This window comes from Anopheles nili, chromosome 3 (genome assembly GCF_943737925.1).
Source record: "Anopheles nili chromosome 3, idAnoNiliSN_F5_01, whole genome shotgun sequence".
In the NCBI taxonomy this organism is placed as follows: domain Eukaryota; kingdom Metazoa; phylum Arthropoda; class Insecta; order Diptera; family Culicidae; genus Anopheles; species Anopheles nili.
In genome coordinates, this window is record NC_071292.1 from 51,436,661 (window position 1) to 51,455,930 (window position 19,270).

General features: G+C 44.8%; 1 protein-coding gene and 1 non-coding gene across 2 annotated transcripts; both read left to right on the forward strand.

The window, feature by feature from the left end:
• The first annotated feature begins 646 nt into the window (after positions 1–646).
• On the forward strand, positions 647–17,554 carry LOC128724585 (uncharacterized). Its single transcript, XM_053818308.1, has 6 exons — positions 647–666; positions 1,248–1,549; positions 11,366–11,788; positions 14,821–15,504; positions 16,370–16,558; positions 16,872–17,554. Exons 2-6 carry the CDS (start codon positions 1,505–1,507, stop codon positions 16,938–16,940), a joined length of 1,410 nt encoding a protein of 469 aa, XP_053674283.1. The 5' UTR covers positions 647–666; positions 1,248–1,504; the 3' UTR covers positions 16,941–17,554.
• An 886-nt stretch (positions 17,555–18,440) lies between these two features.
• Trnastop-uca (transfer RNA opal suppressor (anticodon UCA)) lies at positions 18,441–18,527 on the forward strand. Its single transcript has one exon. It is a non-coding gene; the product is annotated as a tRNA-Sec (tRNA).
• Positions 18,528–19,270: the final 743 nt, after the last annotated feature.

The following is a 19,270-nucleotide window of genomic DNA, read 5'->3' on the forward strand; positions in this document are numbered from 1 at the left end:
GTAAAATCTGTACATTGAGCCAAATTATTTTTGCATCTAAACACAGCGCTAGATCCAATACAGATTAACTAAATTTGGATAAAATAGAAAATAATTACACGCCTAAGACATACATGTAAGTTGTATACATTTATGAACATGTTAAATAAGAACAAACATGTTGTTGTAGCATTTTTGGGATCCATGAATAAATTAGAATTCAACCGAACCTCGCGGTTTTCATTTACGCCTATCGTCGATAAAAAGAAAACAAATGCGTTGGAACTTCCTGATTTGCAATCGCTTAATTCAATACAATAACAAAGTTCTTACTCAACTTACACTGGTAAAAACTTTAAATTGATTGAATAAAGTCTGTATGGACATTTTTCTAGAGAAAAATCATTTTGAAACAATATATTTTATCCCGCAAAAACCATGAGTTCGTTCCAAAACAAACGGACAGTTTGAATGTGCTTTTTCGCATTGTCAGACGACAGATGTCAAAGTCAACGTCACCGCTTGTCGGCTTTGCCACATTCCATCTGCTGCTGTTCTATCATCTCTCTGCAATCGTTCGGTATAGCTAATTCGAAGAAACCTGCTAGTAACGAAGTTCCTTGCAAGTAGCAGCGAGTCGAGAGCAAGCGTATAGTCGAATCTCGGGGTGCGTATTTTTCGATCAAGGTATTGTACACCACCAACAACAAAGTGCGACACAGAGCGACCGTGAAGAAAAACGTCAAACGGCATTTTCCACGACGCGCATAGGTTGTTTTTACCGAGAAGAATCCATAGCTTTTCGTTGAATCTTTTGGTTTGCGGTGATTTCCTCAAGTTAATTTTGCGTTAGTTAACCAAAAAAAAAGATCCATTCCTATACCTCTTTATCGATACATACGGATTCTGTGGCTTGACGAGTGTTCCATCATCTCGGCCGTACGCGGGGTGCTTTTTATCGATGTATTCAAGGACTTGGGGCGCTTCCCATTCCGCTTACTTCTCGTAAAATCTTATCCAACAGCGAGCAAACAACGCGACCAAACTTGGTGTTTTGCTAATCGTCAGCAGTGATAGTTAGTGCGTCTTTCAGAGCAAAGGCTCGATATGTTGTTGTCCATCTTTTATCGCATGGCATTGGTGAAAAAAGTGGTCGCAAAGTATAGAAAGTGGTGCATTTATCTCTAAAATTCCTATTCCACAGCGGTGGCGGTGGTGGTTGGGTTTGTGCGTAAATAGTGAGCTATATCGTTCTTTTTCCTCCTTAGCGGTTCACGTTTTTAGTACGTGCATATTAGCGCAGCGAGCGGCTCATTCGTGAAAGCATAAGCATAGTGTCGCAAAAGAAAAATTTAAGTTTCGGTGTGAAAGCGATAAGAAAAGCAGCCCCGAAAGCGAGTGAGTGAACGAGAGAGCACCAGCACGGAAAGTGATCGGAAGAGGAAGAAAGAATAGCGACCATCTCGTCTCCGGCGACAAGATCAATTCCACGGCGTATCTGAGCACCGCAGAAAATCGTATCAAAATGGTTATCAAAGTGTACATCAGCGGAATGTCCGGCAACAAAGAGGTGAGTGTTTGGGAAAACGATTGGATGGTAATGGGAAGTGGGAAAGGCGTGTCATACCCCTTGAGCGAAGCACAACGGTAGCGGCAGCACCCGCTGTTGACCATGGCCATGAACGGGAAAAGCACCCGCATGCGTTTCCCGGCTTGTTACAATTTTATATGTGCCCCAAACGCGCCGTTCGGCTGTATTTGTAGCGGGCGGCTGTGTAACAGTTATAAATAATCGCGTAAAAAGCTGGCGTGGAAATGAGTTTCGTTTTTTAGCCGAAATGGAAGGCGAGCAAATAATCTTTGATCGCTGCTAGTCGGTGCCCCACGGAAGTGCCGTGTTCTTCGGCATACACACAAAAGGAAGAAATACAGTTGGAATAGACGAAACGGAAGGTATGGCTAGACGATTAGTTTCCGTTTGCTACGTGCACCATTGCAGAAGCTGACTTAGGCCACCCTAGATGGACTGGTATCGGTACTTCAACCAAGCGCACCATTACAAACTTTGCTGTTGTTAGTGCTCCTAACGGCACCATAATATAAGAGTATTTTTGTGGATGCACTTACGGAACAACATGGATGAATAATCTTCCTTTTCGGCGTTGTTTGGCGTGTTGATCTAATACTCAAAGCGATGACCGTGATGATGTCATTCACAAACAGTATGGGACGATGTGTAGCGTTTCAAACACAAACCTTATGCCAGGAAAGGAAAGCAGCATATTCGCAACACAAATATCGTTCGCTATATGAAATAATAGAAATATATTTCAACCCTCCATTATCTGTTGCTCGTCACCAAGTGTCGTGGGATGTAAGTGATAAGCGAAAAAGTCATATCGTTAAATTGAGCCCCCTCTTTACTGCGATAAAAGCTTCTATAATGTCGAAACACGACGAGGAATTGATGGTTCACACTCTTTCCAGTGGAGATGAGTCACGTCGTAGCAGATTGACAGTTAAGTGATTCATTTAGAGTGCGTTCCACGGCCACACCCGGTCGCTGGCCAGCATGGGCTGGCCGTACTAGAGCAGGCGAGGTCTTTGTTGTCTGGATGGGCAATCGGCACGGGACAGAGAATTTATAGTGCTGCCGGAAAACAGAAAATGCTGATCATTAAACAACTGTATTTATTTCTCTGCAGTTACTTTGTAATATTTTGTTTGGATTTCACAGCGCCGCTTTGCATTGGTGGATATTTATTTGACTATTTTCATAGAGGACGTCTTCGATCGAAGACGATCGACAGATCCACCCAAAGTGTTGTGGAACGTTAAGCGAAGCAACGTTGGCACATTCAGTCGCTGTAACGTTTATTTATAGTGAGAACATTCTTTAATCTCAGTGGGATGTTATTATTTAGAAAAGAGGAAAGAGCAAATGCATCACGAGCGGTTTTAGCGTGCATTTTTATTATCTCTCAACCATTGGGTTTGGATTGCTATAATATCCGGTACGCCTATGAGATTTAGATATGATCGTAAAATTTTGAAATGAATTGAACATCGGTTGATGTGGTTTCAAAATACACATTTTAATTTTTGTTATTTTGTGCTTCCTTTTTCGACGAAAATTACGCTCATTATTGATCAGTACGAACACGAATGATGCAATTTCGTTGCCTGTGGTTTGGAGCATTCTTAACCGAGTCAGCCCGGGATAAGGCTTTTTTTCGGCTATTGGGAGGAAATGCCTTTCAGCCCACAAATAGTTGTGCTAATCAAAATACGGTCTGGACGTTTCTAAATAAATAAAAAAAGCTTGAAGCATTGTTCAATATGAATACTTTTTTTCATTGAGCTAGCATACCGTGAACAGTTTTAAGATTAACTCAAACTAACCGATTTAATCCGTGTTTTATGGTTGCGTTGCTCGCCACAGCGTTTCGCTTCATAGAAAGCAGTAATTGGTAAAATGGTCCGAATACAGAGTGGCATGCATATTGTCGGGAAGATGGGAAGGAATCTACAACGAAGTCCATCCACCAAATTGCCATAACATCAGTTATGGGTTGTGCTTTTGTTTCACCATAACTTTGCAGGATGAATTTTAATGTGGCATGCTTTTTCCCTATCCAACAGCTGATCGTATTTGCTAACTCGTCTCTGGGGAATTACTTCCAAAGCGACTATTGCAAGAAGTACTAAGCTTCCTAGTAACAGATGAAGCTAGACTGAGTAGCATTTTTTTTCCAGTTGATACAACTCTCTGGAATTTGCCTTGAATTTCAACGAAGTTATTTCCCAACGGAAAACAATAACACACACGACAATGCGAAGCATTTTTCTCTGCACTGTATCGTAAAAGCGCTCTTGCGTGTTTAGGAAGCACCATTCGTAATGCATCTAATTAGCGTGCAATAAAGTGCAGCAGCGGTGTCAGCTCCATCCGCAGTCATGCACCCTTCTCTGAGTGGTCACCCAGGCAGGATGTGGTTCCTCTTCCGGGGTGATTTGGTAGACCGAGAAGACCGGCTCTCAGGGAAAAAGAATTGTTCGAACAGCGAACAGGGAATGGAGGAGATGATGGGATGGGCTTATCATTATTCAAGCGGATACTGTATGGCAGAGCTAATGCCCAAAGAGGGTCGCATGAGTGCATCCACGAGCCGTTCCGGCTCACTTCGCACAATCGATTCGTTGCGCAATGGATGGGACCAGAATAATTCGTTTCGGGTTGTTTGTGCGCGATTGCTTGCTAAATACCTCGAAGAGCAGCTTTAAAGTGTCGAACTATATTTTTTTTGTTCATAAACACATTACATTTTTATATTCATTTGTTTTTCGCTTTCCGCTTCAAGTTTCTTTAGTTTTCATTTACTTTTTAATTTTAAAGTTTTACTAATAATTCAATATAATTATATATCGGAATAATTCAATTGCATTTAATTTTCAAATTCAATTTACTCGAGACTTGCGCATTAGTTTTCTATAATGTAAACTTATTTAATACTTACAAAACTTTGCAAATGGAAGCCATATTGAGCGCTAATTGTCGTACCGTAATTGAAATATAAAAAAAAATCGACCATGAAGTGTAAAATCACTGGGACGCGAAAAAGGAGCGGTTTGTTTCCAAATAAAGATTCGTTGAAGGAGGACGTCTTCCGCGTCCACTCAATCCACGACGGACGTGTCACTAGTACTAGTGCTATGCTAGTGTCGAGAATGGATGCCACACTTGGATGACTGCACTGAACGGTTGCGACTCGTTTTGGCAGTGGCAGTGAGAGAAGATCGAAGCTATATTTGGCTAACCGGGCGCATTGTCTGTATGGTGTGTGTTTGTGCTGATCGACTGTTAGCAGTGTTTAGTAAAGGCCACATCTCTAATGCACGCTTCTTTCGGAAACTGCATCGGTGTAGAATTGGCTGCTAGACGAAGCCAAGTACAATGTTGCACATTGTTGCTTGAGAAAAAAGGAAGTGTTAAACAATCCTCATTTGCAGGATAGCGCATGCCGGATTCAACGGTATTGCTTGTTTCGTGTTCGTTTATTTGTAATTTCATCTATTTTCTTTGCGCGTTTCCCGGAGCTGCTATCTCTTGCTAACAGAGCCAGGTTTTTGTTGTATCGGTTTAAGAAAAACAAAAACAAAACACTTTTTGTAACAACCTTTTTTAAACTGCAACATTTTCTATGATATATAGCCATCATTAATAAATGTGTTTTGTGTACGCAAGCCCCATCGACATGTTGTAGAAGTTTTATAAAAAAAAGTGCTTCTTTTCGTTATGTCATTTACGCACGATCGAGGAAACACTTCTTTTCGCTTGAGTTCTCCTACAAAGTGATGTGTGTTGTCCACATCTGAAGAGGCTGTGTGAGCAAATGAGTTAATTTGAATTTAATTGCCTGCTTCTCCTACCACCCAGTTGCTGGTGTTCCTGTGTGATAGCGTCAAAGAGGCGCCGAAAAAAAAAGCCACTTTAGGCGGGAGCGCTAACTATCCTAACGAGAGGAGGAAGGATGGGCTACGCGTCCAGAGCTATGTGGGGGTTGTATTTTTGGGGTTTGTGTTGTTAATTAAAATTCTAGCAAGCATATGGAAATATATAGCCGGGCAGGCCTTGAGTACGTAATTTTCAACATTCGAAGACGAGCACGCGGCGTCTTGTGATAGAATCTCCCACATAAATAGCTACGCTTCGGTTTGCGTTAAGCTGACGGGTTCGAAGGCAAAATCCACTTGCTATTTTTTCTATTGCTATTTATTTCTTCGTTGCAGCAGCTTGGCAATGACCGGTGAAAAGGAAAGTGTGTGACCACACGATCGGTTTGTAACCGCGTTGTAGAATGTACGAGAGTGGTGTAATTTGTTTTGCGATGCGCGCCATCATTGACGAGTGTGTCGATACGGCGATCGGTATCCTTGAATGGACCTACAGGTGTCCTTGACAGAGGCGAATCCTCAAACGAGTATAATCTGTAGATCATCACCAGATTCGTGAGAGAGAGAGAGTGAAAGTATGTTGTACCAAACGAGAGTAGAAAAAGATGTGTTCTCGTGCAGACATTGCTGGGTAATCGTCGCATTGGGACGTTTACTTGCGCAGTTGGCACAATCCTGAGGATTAAAAAAAAAATCAGTTCTTTAACACGAAACGGAATGGATACGTTAAGCAGCACTCCTCCCCGAGACACATTCCGATCGTTATCATCAGCACAACCGTTGTTGGTGGTCGCGTTGGTGTGCACAACACACCGTCTAGGACAATATGCTGTACATTTCCCAATTAACCACCGAAAAGAACGGCCAAAAAAGCAAACAGCGCATCGCCGAGCGGATATAATTGTTTGTTAGACATGTTGATTCGCCGAGTTTATGTGCCTGGCTAGCAGCGACTCGGCTGTGGTGGTTTTTGGGAACGGAATGCCCACCGGAATGAGCAATCTGAATATAATTTCACGTGGTTAGCGGGTTGTGGAACGAACTGTGAAAGCACGCAGTTGACGATGACGATCACGATTTATTGCGATGCGAACTGATGTGAGATAAATATTAACGAAAACATTCGTCGTAGTATCATCGTATATTTAAAGAAGCTCGACTCGTGGGTTTTCTATAAATTGCTAGTACATCCATCGAGGGAAGCCTGCCGCTTGACCGCTTTGGTTCTCCTCTCGATGGTGACGTTCGCTTGTTTGTCCCTTTTTGCCAACAATGCTGCGTTCGGTTGCCAAAAAGTGACAAGCAAATCGTCAAGCGATGCCTGTCAGAGACGAAGGCCGTTATTTAATGCCAACGGGCTGATAATTGGTTGTGTACCGTTTAATCGATCCGATGGCGCCCGAATGAGCGCGTGTTTATATCGGATGAAATCGACCGAACCACAGGCATGCGTGTATCCCCGAAACCTCAATTAATACTTTCGCGAAGGGCCCTTCATCTGCCGTATTTTGGCGCTTCTCGGTCGGACACACCGTTTCGGGTGGCGAACTTTGGCATGCGTGGCCATGTACGAGACAGCAAAACACACACACACTCCGAGAGATCATCGACCTCACATCGAATTTCGCACACAACCTGCCGTAACGCGGTGTGTTATAATCTCAAGTGCAATGCCCTAGATCGTGTGATCATTGCGATCTTGTCGGCTTGCGGTTGTGTGATATGGCAGGTGTGTGATTGAAGAAGCTGATGATGATCGCGGGGGTGGTATTAGATGTGACCGCTCAGGTTAGGAGTTGGGGGGAAAAAAGGCTTGCCGATCTACGCCAATACACAGAGGTACCTGTTGCGTGAATGTGAAGACACGCACAGCTCGATCAGCATTGTACGACACGTGCGATCGTTCAGCTGATCTCTTTCTCATTCGCACACCAGGTGCGCATTGCTCAACAAGCGTCAGTTGATTTCGGTTTTTAACACACACTGGCTCTTCCTGCTCTCATCCTACGATCCCCCTCCTTCTCGTTCGATGATGATGTAAACAAATGAGCATTATTTCACGCCCCACCAGTACTTGCACGGCATTCGTTCTCAGTTCTCGCTGTGATGATGCATTTGCGAACAGGTGCATCCATCTGCATCACCCGATAGTGTGGATAGCAGTAATCTCTCCTTTCACCACCGAACAGTCCTTTTTGATTCTTGCAAACGCCGGGACCAGTGACCGTGTCCGTTCGCAACGATCCGCGACCACGGTTTTCTAATCTCGAAACCGAACTTGTGAGGCTTCACTCCATTTTTTTCTTCGTCATTTCGCCTGACATTGGCCACCGAGAAAAAGCACATCGCAGGACAGACATGTGAGATAGAGAGAGCATCGAGCACATATGTGTGTACCGTTGTGTGTAGAATATGAGCGCATTATTATTCGCGACACAAAGTACCCTGAAATACACGAACATCCGCGCACCGGGTGAAAATTGTTCGCCGATGCGTTAATTTGACAACGAAAATTTGGGGTGGGAGATTGTGTGCGAGACGAAAACCCAAACGAGATAATTGTTCGCGACCACATGCTTTAATGTCAGGGCTGACAGGAGCGAGTTGAATCCGCGCGCGCGCTGGTTTGTTGAGTTTCGAATCGTAGCGCTTCCTCATTCTCATGGCAAAGGGGTTTCGTTACTTCCGCGAGCTCTGTTGGTGAAAACCAGCCCCCGTGGGTTTTATCCGTTGATTGTGATCGTGAAAAAATTGTCTTAAAAATATAGCGCCCCCTGCGCATGAGATAATACTTGGGCTCCCGTGAGGTGCCGCTAATCTCAAGCAAGCGTTTTTTTGTGGGTATTTCTGGGTTTTCAATTTCTATTCGTTTTTTTTTTCAACTCTACACCAATTAGCTGTACTTTGTACCAACAGGATCGTTACCGGTTGGGTTTAAAAATGCGTGAATCAGTGTGTTCTGATTTAAGAGAGATCACATTCGTGGACTTTGCAATTGCTCCACGGTTTTTGTGCCAAATCATGCCAGTTTTGACATCCATGCGAGGACTTTACGAAGGGAATATATTTTATTGCATATTACCGAGACCTGGTTTACCGCAAATCGACCGTTGCAATATTTATGGTCATAAATCACCGCCGTGATGCTTGCAGCATTCGCGGGGATGAAGAAATTGCATGTTGTTGTTAGTTACTTTTCATGTGGCGTGTCTCAACAACGAATGGATGGTTTTCGTGTTTGCAATGATGCCAAAAAAGAGACCGTTTCGTCTGTCGTTGGATCTTTTGCAAACAACCAACCCAAACAAATGGGGATCTCGTTCGTTTGTGCCCTCAATAATCAGTAGACAATTGCGATTGCGATATCACGGTAAAGCGGTGGTGCAACAGAAGATTACATTATTTTTCTCTTTTGAAATCCTTTTCTGCTTGATCGCGCCTTTCTCAATTTCGTTCAAATTTTCCCCCCACCCCGATATCCGCGGCATTGATTCCGCGTGCTTCCGATTCGATTCTCGGTTTGTTCTGATACTGCGCTAGCCTAAGAATATCTCGTTATCCCTCTGCCTCGATCGTGCCCTTCCACCTCCCACCCACAAACGCCAACCGAGGAAAGATCGAATGTCTAATTTTATCTAACGCCCCGTGCGCGGCCCGATCTGTCCACGTTGGCGCTGAAGTTTGGCCACATCGGAGGCGAATTAAATAATCTCAGTCACGGCGGTCTCGTGCACGAAAACATCCACCCTCTGCTGGTCCATCTGCTGGTGGGTGTTGTGTATACATATTTTGAGGGGTGGCGTTTTGTGCATATGCTTTTGGGGCAACATACAAGCGACTTGCTGCTTTGCATATGCGTCTGTTAGGTTTGTCCTTTTTTTCTTTCATTCTCATATGCTTACAGGGTTTGTTTTCACGTACACAAGCAAGGGGCAGTTCGCTCTCGCGATCACTCGTATCTTATGTTTCACAGGAGAAAAAAAAAGAACGAGAAAAACGGCGGCCCCACCAAACACGGGTTTCCATATATTTTTAGTGATTTTGCAAACGGCGAGCGGTTTGAAAAACAACTCCCTCCCGATCGTGTGTCCGTGCTGAGAGGATCTCCTCCTCTCGTTCCTTGACGTTTGTGTCCTTAGTTCACGGTGGTGGCACGATCTTTGATGCGAAGCAAACATGAATAACCGTTAGTGCGGTGGAAAATTATGAAACAGAGGTTGCGGAAAATCTTAACGTTGTGGTTTGCTCTTTCGCGCTCTCGCTAACCTCTCGTGGTGGGGCTTTAGACATTTTTATATCGTTCTTTCTCTCTCCGACCGGCAGAGGATTTTTTTATCGTTTCTAATCCTTTTCAAGCGGGAAGAGGAAGAACCTTCACCATGTAGCAATTACCAGCCCGTGAGTGATGGGAAATGATTGAATGAAATGTAGCCCTGGGTGACACGGTGTGAGGTTCTCTGGGTCGTGTGTGTGTGAGAGAGAGTTTCGAGTCAGATGACATGCAAAAAATAGCTTTCTTTGGCCCCCGTTTGGCTGTCACGCGTACGTTTGAGGAAATCGTACCGAGGAGTGTCGGTGGGATTAATAGGTGAATGAAAATATTATGCACATAAATATCTGCCCGCACAGAAAAGAGCTCTCGCTTGCCCAGATGTGGCAGCATCGGGAAGGATCATGCCGATCGTGTGTCGCACATCCCATCGATAACCGAAGCGGGTGGTAAGTTTTTTTTCCATCCTGTGAGGGTCGTTGCTTCGTCGGTTTTGCAGCCCAAACCGAGACGGGGAAGGTATTGGAAAATACTAAAATTCTCCTCGATTTATGGGGCCTTGTCAACTGATGTGATGGAAAACTTGGTGCAAGTGTGATTTTTAAAAGCACGGGAAATTCGACTCGCAAACGATGGCCAACCAGCCAACCAGCAAGGCCACGTACACGGCGAGCGTGTGTGTTGGAAAAGACGAGCACAACGTATCAGGCTAACGTGGAGAGAAGCATGTGTGCGTGGGGGGAAAAAAGGACTGTCTTTTTGTTACTAATTATAGCGCACGCCCATTGCAAGAGATCTTTCCTTGGGAGTATGTTTCAGCGCGTCATTGACAGCGGGATATGTCATTCGCTTGTTTCCCATCGGTTTCGTTGTTCCGATGTAAACAAAGCCCCTTCTTTTCCATGGTCGCGTTGAATAAAAGGAAATAAAAAAACCCTTTGTTAAAGTTCACTGCCTAGCCTCCAGGGACAGGAGGAAATAATTTATCTTCAAAGACAAACTTAATGGATGAAAGGCAACGTCAAAGGATACAAGGATACTTTACCTTATTAATAACCTTCACGGCTAATCGCGCTTCTTCGGTAAATTGCCATAAAAGGACGATCGATCGAGAAGCGGTAATTTCATTACGTACTTAAAATATGCATCTGCAGAGAATCAACGTTACATACCCACCTGTTTCTGATTAATTGCGCCAATGTCCGCCAAAGAAGGCCGACGAGTTAAGCCGGCGTAACATTCTGTGATGACACCTGAGACATGGACACGCGTGAAATATTAGTACACGCGATTAGTACGTCTTCTCGCACGTTCTTAAACGGCAAAAGAAGACGAATCCTGCGAACGGAGGTAGCGCTGCTCGTAGTTTTTCCTGCTGCTCATCTCGCGCACGGTACGATAAATGAGTGTACTTAAGTTGATTGGGCAACGAACGCAAACATTGCTTTTCTTTTCTTTTCCCACTGGCTCATCGCTTCGGTTGAGGGGTGGTAATTTTTCATGCTTGCTCTATTTGGTGGAAATAAATGTTCCCAATGCGATCGGTAGCTTGTGGAATGTCTAGCGATGAGCAAGGTTTGATTTACGGTGGATTCGGGATGCCAACTATCGGTCATTATCCTATCAATTAATGGTTTGCTTTTCTTTTGTCACACCGCACAGGTGAAGAAACGCCAACAGCGGGTCACGATGATCATGGACAGCAAGCACATAGCGTACACCATCATCGACATCACCGAGCCGGGCCAGGAGGCGGAAAAGGACTTCATGCAGACGAACGCGCAGCACAAAGGATGCACGATCAGTGATCCGAACCCGCGGCACGCGCTACCCCCGCAGCTGTTCAACGACACCGAGTACTGCGGCGATTACGACGACTTCGATCTGGCCAACGAGGTGGACAACCTGGAGGTGTTCCTGAAGCTGGCGGCACCGGAACCGGAACACAAAAATGGCACCGCGGATGAATCGTCAGCCCCTGCTGCTGCTGCTGCTGCCGACGACGTTGAGGACGAGAATAAAGAAAACAAGACTGAAGACAACGGTGCCGGGGATGCTGCGGAGGCTGGCGAGGATGCAAATGAGGTTTGAGTTTGGGACACGATAAAGGACGTGCCAGTTGCGCCCAGCAGCGGTGGGCTGCAATGAATGAAATGCAAACAAAAATGCAAACAACAACAACAAAAAAGAGAAACAACACAAAACCAACGCACGAGCTGCCTCTAAAACTTCCCCGTTGTACGCTTGTTTCGTGTTTGTGGCCGTCTAAATAACCATACGTTTGTCGCTTCCGTGTGCTTCCGTATTTTTTTGCCTCGGCGTTATGTTTAGGATAGTTTATGCAATTACGATCGAAGGACGACGATGAAACGGATCCTCAGTCAGAGTACCACCGTGCTGGAGTTTCGTTTTTCTTTGTTAACAAGTAACATTCAAATACCGACTGCTTAGCAGCTTCCATAACATTCTTTTTCGGCCCTTGTGCGATAGGATAGGTGACGATAGAGCTAGCAAGAGGGCAATATAGCTCCATGAACGGAAAGGATCCTGCGTCGTGACCTCGCTGGCAACACTGCGACAAGGACGACTAACCACACACACACACACACACACACACACACACACACACACACTAATCCATGTAAACATCACACACTTCCATTCTCTTATTTAGTAGGTTTAGATCGTTAGCAAATCACCCCACTCTTGGCTGGAGGAGGTGACATTTTCTGGCTTCTGCAGGTTTAGGAAGAATGGGTCACGTTTAAGTAATTTTACGTTTGATCGATTTCGGGTCGCGTAATCGCATGCAATGAAGTGTGTAACGCCGCAGGACTAAATCCCGGTCAAAGTCAGGACGACGACCAACGACGGGAGGATGGGTGAAATAATGTCAATAGGTATTACATTAGTGTTCCACAGAAAGAAAAGGGCATCAACGCACGTGTTTGCGGATGTCGGCAGGGAAAGGCCAAGTCCGTTTAGGTTATCGGATTAGAATCGATTTGTGCTGTAAGACCCAGTGTGGCATGTTTTTTTACGCTTCTAGAGGTCGTTGATTTTTCCACTGACATGACTTCAGAGTTTTTTTCATGGAGGGAATTTCCGTGCGGGCTATCGGTTTATTTTCAATCAATTTTTCCGACTTTATATTTCCATTGGGCGTCCGCAATGCAACAGGACGGTTTTTTTTGCTAATAGGCGACAGATAGCAGCTAGTTCGTCATGACCTGATGATACGAAGAAGGAAGGCTGTTTCGCAAAAATATACACCCGTGTTTACCGATAGCTGTTTGACGCCAATCAACCCTCGTGTTTGTGAGGGTCTGTCCTATTTGGGACCCGCTAAAAAGAGCTTTTCTTCGAACCTGTGTACCTGTGGAGCACAAATTTAGGTGTTTTTTTTTTTCATTCGTTCGTTTCCCCGCCCATTCGGTAGTGTTGATGGATGATTTCGACATTCTTCATTCCGGTGCTCTGTGAGAGCTAAAGGGAAAATCATGCCTCAAAAAACATCGTTAAAAAACCCGACAAGCCATTCCCGCATGCAGCGAAAGAAGATTGAGTACGCGCATCTTAGGGGGTAGAACGCGCGAAAAGGCGTACATTAAGCGATAGAATTACGTAGATAGACAAAAACAGCTGTAGCATTCATCGTACCTCATGTCGTGTGCAATTTTATCTACCGTTGCATGTATCGTTTCTCGATAGGTATAACCACACGGTACACAGTTATCTGTTATTATTTTCCCAACCGCGCATACAAATCGTAGCACTGTTTAGATGAAGTATGTACTCCTTGAAGTTTATTTCTGAAATTCTTAATAACGAAAGAGTTAGGCCGCATGTAAGTGGAAACATGTATTTATCTCGTAAAGGATAACATAGTCCTGCAACGGTTTTGTTACAATACCTTCAATTCGTAGCCCTTCCCATAATGCCTATTCTATTATTAGCCATTGTTATTTACTTCAGAAGATTTTCTTGCAGAAAAAAAGAGCACATAAATGAATTAAATAATAAATTTTGAAATCGAAACGTATCAGCAAGGCGAGTGTACACTTTTGCGGACATAAATGCACGGCAGGTTCAAATAGTACGTTCAATCATTTACACTGAAAATCCAATAGAGAGTAGCAAATCAAAATCCACAAGCGCAGTAAGACAGCTTATTGTTAGACAGTCGCCTGATCGGATTGAGTTCAATTCGCAGTCACGTTTTTAAACCCAGTAGGCTTTGTGGGACAAGTTTTGCTGTACTATCCGTTATATGAATGCTTCGTTTGTGCGTGCGCAGCAAGCGACGCGCCCAGTAGGTGTGTAAGGTTCGACATATGATATACACATATTCTTAGAACGATTAAAATATAATTACGACCATTACGCGAGAATACACATTTCTGAAATAAAGTATACCTCTTCAACGGTAAAAAATGCGCTCACGCCATGCGCCTTTTACTAACGCCCTTTATATTAGCTTGGTTGAATATTGTAGGCACGTTTGAGTCGATCATTAACATTGTTACGAGAACTGCATGGTTTTTTTGTATTGTGAGTGTAAACTAAACCCCCGAATGAACGGACTGTAATAATTGTGCACGAGAAATAATGCGCTTCTAACGTTCAAGTCATAAACGGTCACCGTTCGCATTCATTGTCAACCCCGTCGGTCGATAGATTATTGTAATCAGTTGTGCTAAATTAAATTATCTGTGCTATAGCTGCTGAATCACACGAATAATCGATAAAGCAGTGTATGGCGTCGGTGGATATCTGAAGCGGATTTACGACACACCTTCCTTAGATATGAGGGGTTTGTTTGTTTGATGGAATGAGTTGCCATTTTTCCGACAAGCGAAAGGAGCAATGTTATCCGCGTTCGGGCGTCCGACGTAATGCGCTTTATGTGTTACGTGCAGTTTACCTTAACTATCTTCATCTGTATTTTTTTTTTCATTCAATATCCCATATCTCATATTATTTCTTTATCGTCAATTTCATACACCCTGGAAAAACCTGTTCATCATCAACACCCCTTAATTGGCAATGCGTTCTCATTGGCGAATACCCATTTCCATACATGCCCTGCTCCATGTATCCTATTCTGGTGGCCAAAGGCCCCACCGAAAGTTGGAGGAGAGGTGCAATCCAAAGAGGAATCGGTAGACGAAGAGCGGACAGTGAAAGTAAGCGACGTAGAGAACGAACCAGTAGAAAGCACGGATGCAAGTATCGAAGAGAATGATAAGGCCCCCGCGGAAGAACCGGAAGCAGACAATCAATCAATTGAACCCGCAGATGTCGGCTCGGTGATAACGCAATGGAAACCCGAAAACTGTGACAACGAGGATGAGGAGCTCAACAGCGAACAGGAGGATCATACAGCAGAATCCGTTCAACCCGGTGACGTTTCGCTTAGGCAAGAAGTTGTTTCAGATGATAAACCAAATGACACCAACGAAGAGGATTCTGAGATCTCGAAGGATGACGGTGAAATGCTGGAAACTGATGAGGATCCGGAGAACGAAGAAACGAACACCGACGAACTGTTGTTACCCAGTGTCACAGAGGAAGTAAAGGCACCTGTTGCTTCTACGCATGACAGTGAGCCGGAACACGAGCGCATGGAAGTCGAGCAAGATCAGGACCAAGGCGCGAAGGACGAAGACGAATCAGCGACCAGTGAAGACGAATCGGACGTCGACAGCCAACCGGAAGCAGGATCTATCAAGCCGCGGAGAAGCTCGACAGTGTCCGGTGATGCCGGAAGTAGTACACAAGGAGCAGATCCCGATGGCGAGGTTTGAGAAGGGAGAACCTGAAATCTTCTGCTGATAACACCGCCTCGATGTCGTACGATTTGCTGCCCACTATGAAACGCTTGCCTGGATGTTGTTCTTCCTGCATTCGGGGGCTAGGTCACTGTCCAAGGGTTTCGGACTCACCGTCTTCCAACGTCTACTTTCTGTCCTTCCTCTTTAGTACAATTCCTGTTTAAGCGCTGTTTGTTTACGTTTTGGAATGTGCAATATTTTCCATCCAAGTTACAAATCTCGCTCGCTCTCTCTCTCTCGCTCTCTTTCTTTCACTTGTTTTATTTTTCCGGGTGGGTGGATTATGCGAAACACACCCACGCACCTTGCCATTTTCCTTACGCATTATGGCGAGCGCTTTTTCGTGCTGTACTCTTGGCCCTCGGGGTCGGGGCTTATCTGTGTATCATTGTTAGAGCAATGAGTGTGCTTCGTTCACCCGGCGATGATTAACATAACCAACAACGCACCACCACCCCCTGGCGGGTTTTGGGTGGCCAGTTTCTTTCCGCGCTTCGTTTACATAATCTTTCACTTGGCACCTTTTTTTTTGTTTGTTCCTTTTTTCCTCTTTTCTCTCTCTATCTCGGGGTTTCATTTCATATCAGCGTCTTCTTTAGCGTCTCAACGCGTTTGGGGGTGGTTCGCGTTTAAATTTAACGTTTGGGAAATGCTTGTTCTTTTCCTCGCATGGATGTGATGTTGTGTGGGGAGGTTTTGTGGTCTTTACTTCTCCTTTAATTTTATCACCCGATGTTTTGTGCAATAACCCACCCCACCTTAACCCGACGTCGTCAATTCATTCTGAACACACCAAAAAAAAACCTGTGCGTTTGTGCGTTGTGCTTTGAAGGATCTGTCGGGCGGTGAGGCAACGATGGAAGCCGATGCTGGTGGTGCTGTCGATGCGGAAGAACAGGAGCTCCGACGTGCATCTGCGGCCCTAGCCGGTCAGAGTGAAGACGCCGCTGAGCAGATCGAGATCGACGAGGATGCTGACGATGATGCCGAGGACACCGGCGACGTCAACGCTGCAGAAGAGGTCCGGAGTTTATTTTCGATCAATCGCGATTTTTAGTTTGAGCCGCGTGGGTTAAAAAAGGGTCTAAAGCCTGGGTTTGATTTCGCTTCGCGCATGTCGACCGGATGGCGGATTCGTGAGTCACAGCACAAGGATCAAGCGGCTCCCGTTGTGCATGAGTGCGGGTTTGCTAACAAATGCATGTTTGCCCTTCAGAGCCAGTTCCTTCAGTTCCCTAATCGCTAGCCGTTTTGCCACTCGTCACTGGGGTCACTTTCATTAATCTCTGGTCATTCTTGTCTTTACTTCTCGAAAATGTGCACCACATCCGCAGGACGTCGCCTCCAGCAAACTGATCGACACCGACGATCCCATGATGGCCGAGCAGGAGCAGGAAGAATAAATCACACAAGCAACACCATCCGCGCCGTATCCTCATCATCACATTCTTTTTTGGTTTTTGGTTTTCATCATCAACATCGCCCCCTGCGAGGGGGAGCCATTCAGGGATCAGCCGGGAGGGGGTTTTTTATCCTGCCGACGCGCGAAGGAGCGAAAACGAGAACGAATGGATTCGAGTGTTACTGCTGCCACCAGGATTGGGAGGTGGGTGGGAAATAAAAACTACCATAATTTTGTATACTTTAACGCTGGCGAAGGGCGCCGCCACATCGACGAAAGGCTGCGGATCGGGAGAGGCACCACTTCACCTCGCTCGAAGTTAAACGTCTTGAAGGACGTCCCCCCAAATGGACATCCTGTTTGAAAGTTGCACGAACAGGTGAAACATGCCGATCGCAGCAGGTGGTTCCGGTGGAATCTCAGTGTAGCGTGTATGGTTGTGGTCGCATTTAAATGTTGCCCACTGAGGGAAAACAAAGGCAAGAAAGCGGGCGAATATTATGTCGTTGCACGCGCGTTGCCCACCGGTCAAGAGATGTGTCGTGATGTGACTCGTAATGCAAGGTGATCATTTGTTAAGGAAACTACACTCAATAATCTATTGTTAAAGCGGAACCCACCTGGTTGTGGAAAAATGCTTGTTCTTTTTTCTTGCGAAAGAAACAACGGTGTTTTCATAACAACGGATAGTGAACAAACTCGGTATACCTTCCAAGACGTGGGTATAAATAAAGGTAACAAAACTTGGATAGCGAACAGAAAGAGCCAAACCAAACCCTCGGTATTCTCAATTCAAGCAAACCGCAAGGGGAAGGACTTAAGGTCTTCAACGTTCCTGTGAGAGAAATCCCTGCTGGATTTGTCAAGATCGTTTGGACAATGAAAGTCCGATTAGAAAATTGAGTAACTGACCTATACGTAGTGTTGGCGTATCAACCGTACGCGATCATACTACACAAGGAACGTGAGGCCAAACATATTACGCCTGCGGTCTTTTTATCAATTTCATCAACAACGACCGCGTCCCTTGATAAAGAAGGAGTAAAACGAATGTCAGGGTTAAGGGAAATCAAACAGAGTTACGTACCGTTCCTTCATTTTTGTCGATCAAAATTTGTTTGAATAACAAATTCACCAGGCGATAAGGATGTGTAGTAAGCAACACGTGTTCAAGCACATTGGATGCTCCTGAAACGACGGTTTGCTATGATCGCAACCCTGTGTTGGCCAACGTTTGTCAGACTGCTTCTAGTACCGGACCAACACTGATTGTTGAAAGGGACGAGGAGATAATGTTTTCGAGTAAAAAGTTGATAATAGATAGGTTATTCCTCCGATTGCTATGTGACGCTATGTAACGAAGCGACTGCGTGTTTAAATTCGACTGTTGTAAGTTCTCTTACCATGTGGTACAGTATCTATACCAGTCGAACTTATACATCACTAGAACATGTTTTATGTTACGTGTCGTATATATATTGCAACTGACAGCACTTTTGGCACCTAGCTGACCTCTGGCGGTCCAGGGTGCAGGCTTCAAACCTGTAGCCGGTTAGCGCCGGAGTGGTTCGACTCCACCTGTTAGGTGACAAAAATTTCTTTTCCGTTTTTTTTTTAACAAACAGCTTTCTTTCATTACGAATGACGTTAATTAAACAATTTCCAGTACTTCTCCTGTAATAAATTTCATTCTGTCATCTTTTTAATCGATTGGTTGTATAGCAGATAAAGTATCAACAAAAAAAGGCTCATCAACAGTCAAATGTTTCTTTTAATTTTTTCGTATATTTCTATTCTACCCGAAGGGTGCCACAATTTCACCATACCTTTATTCCACAGGAACACAAATATAAACTATCTTACCATTTCCCATGCCTCTACGCAACTCTCACTCTTTCAATATCTCCGAACATTCGCTCTGCTAAGTGACGAACGTGCGTGTACGCTCATTGCTCTTTTTTCAGTGTGACCGCGATATCAGTCGTCTCCTTCCGTGCGGGGATAATAAACGGGATGAAATTGTTATCCACACAGCATGAGACAAAAACACACACACAACAAAATATCAATGTTCTGGGCCAACCGTCGCGCACATGCGATTGTACTTTGCAACGGAATTCTGAACTCCGTCGAGTTAATCCGTAAAAAGAGAAAATATGTATGTCTGCGCAAGTGTGTCCCCCCTGGCGGCGCCAGGCTGGAGAGGCAACATAACACCCTCCGTAGCGTGCCCCCTCTACCCCCTTGTATCCTTGCTCAGTCCGTTCGTTTGCGCGAGTCCTCCTCGCCGTCCATACATATTCGTCCATAAAGGGACGAGGAGATAATGTT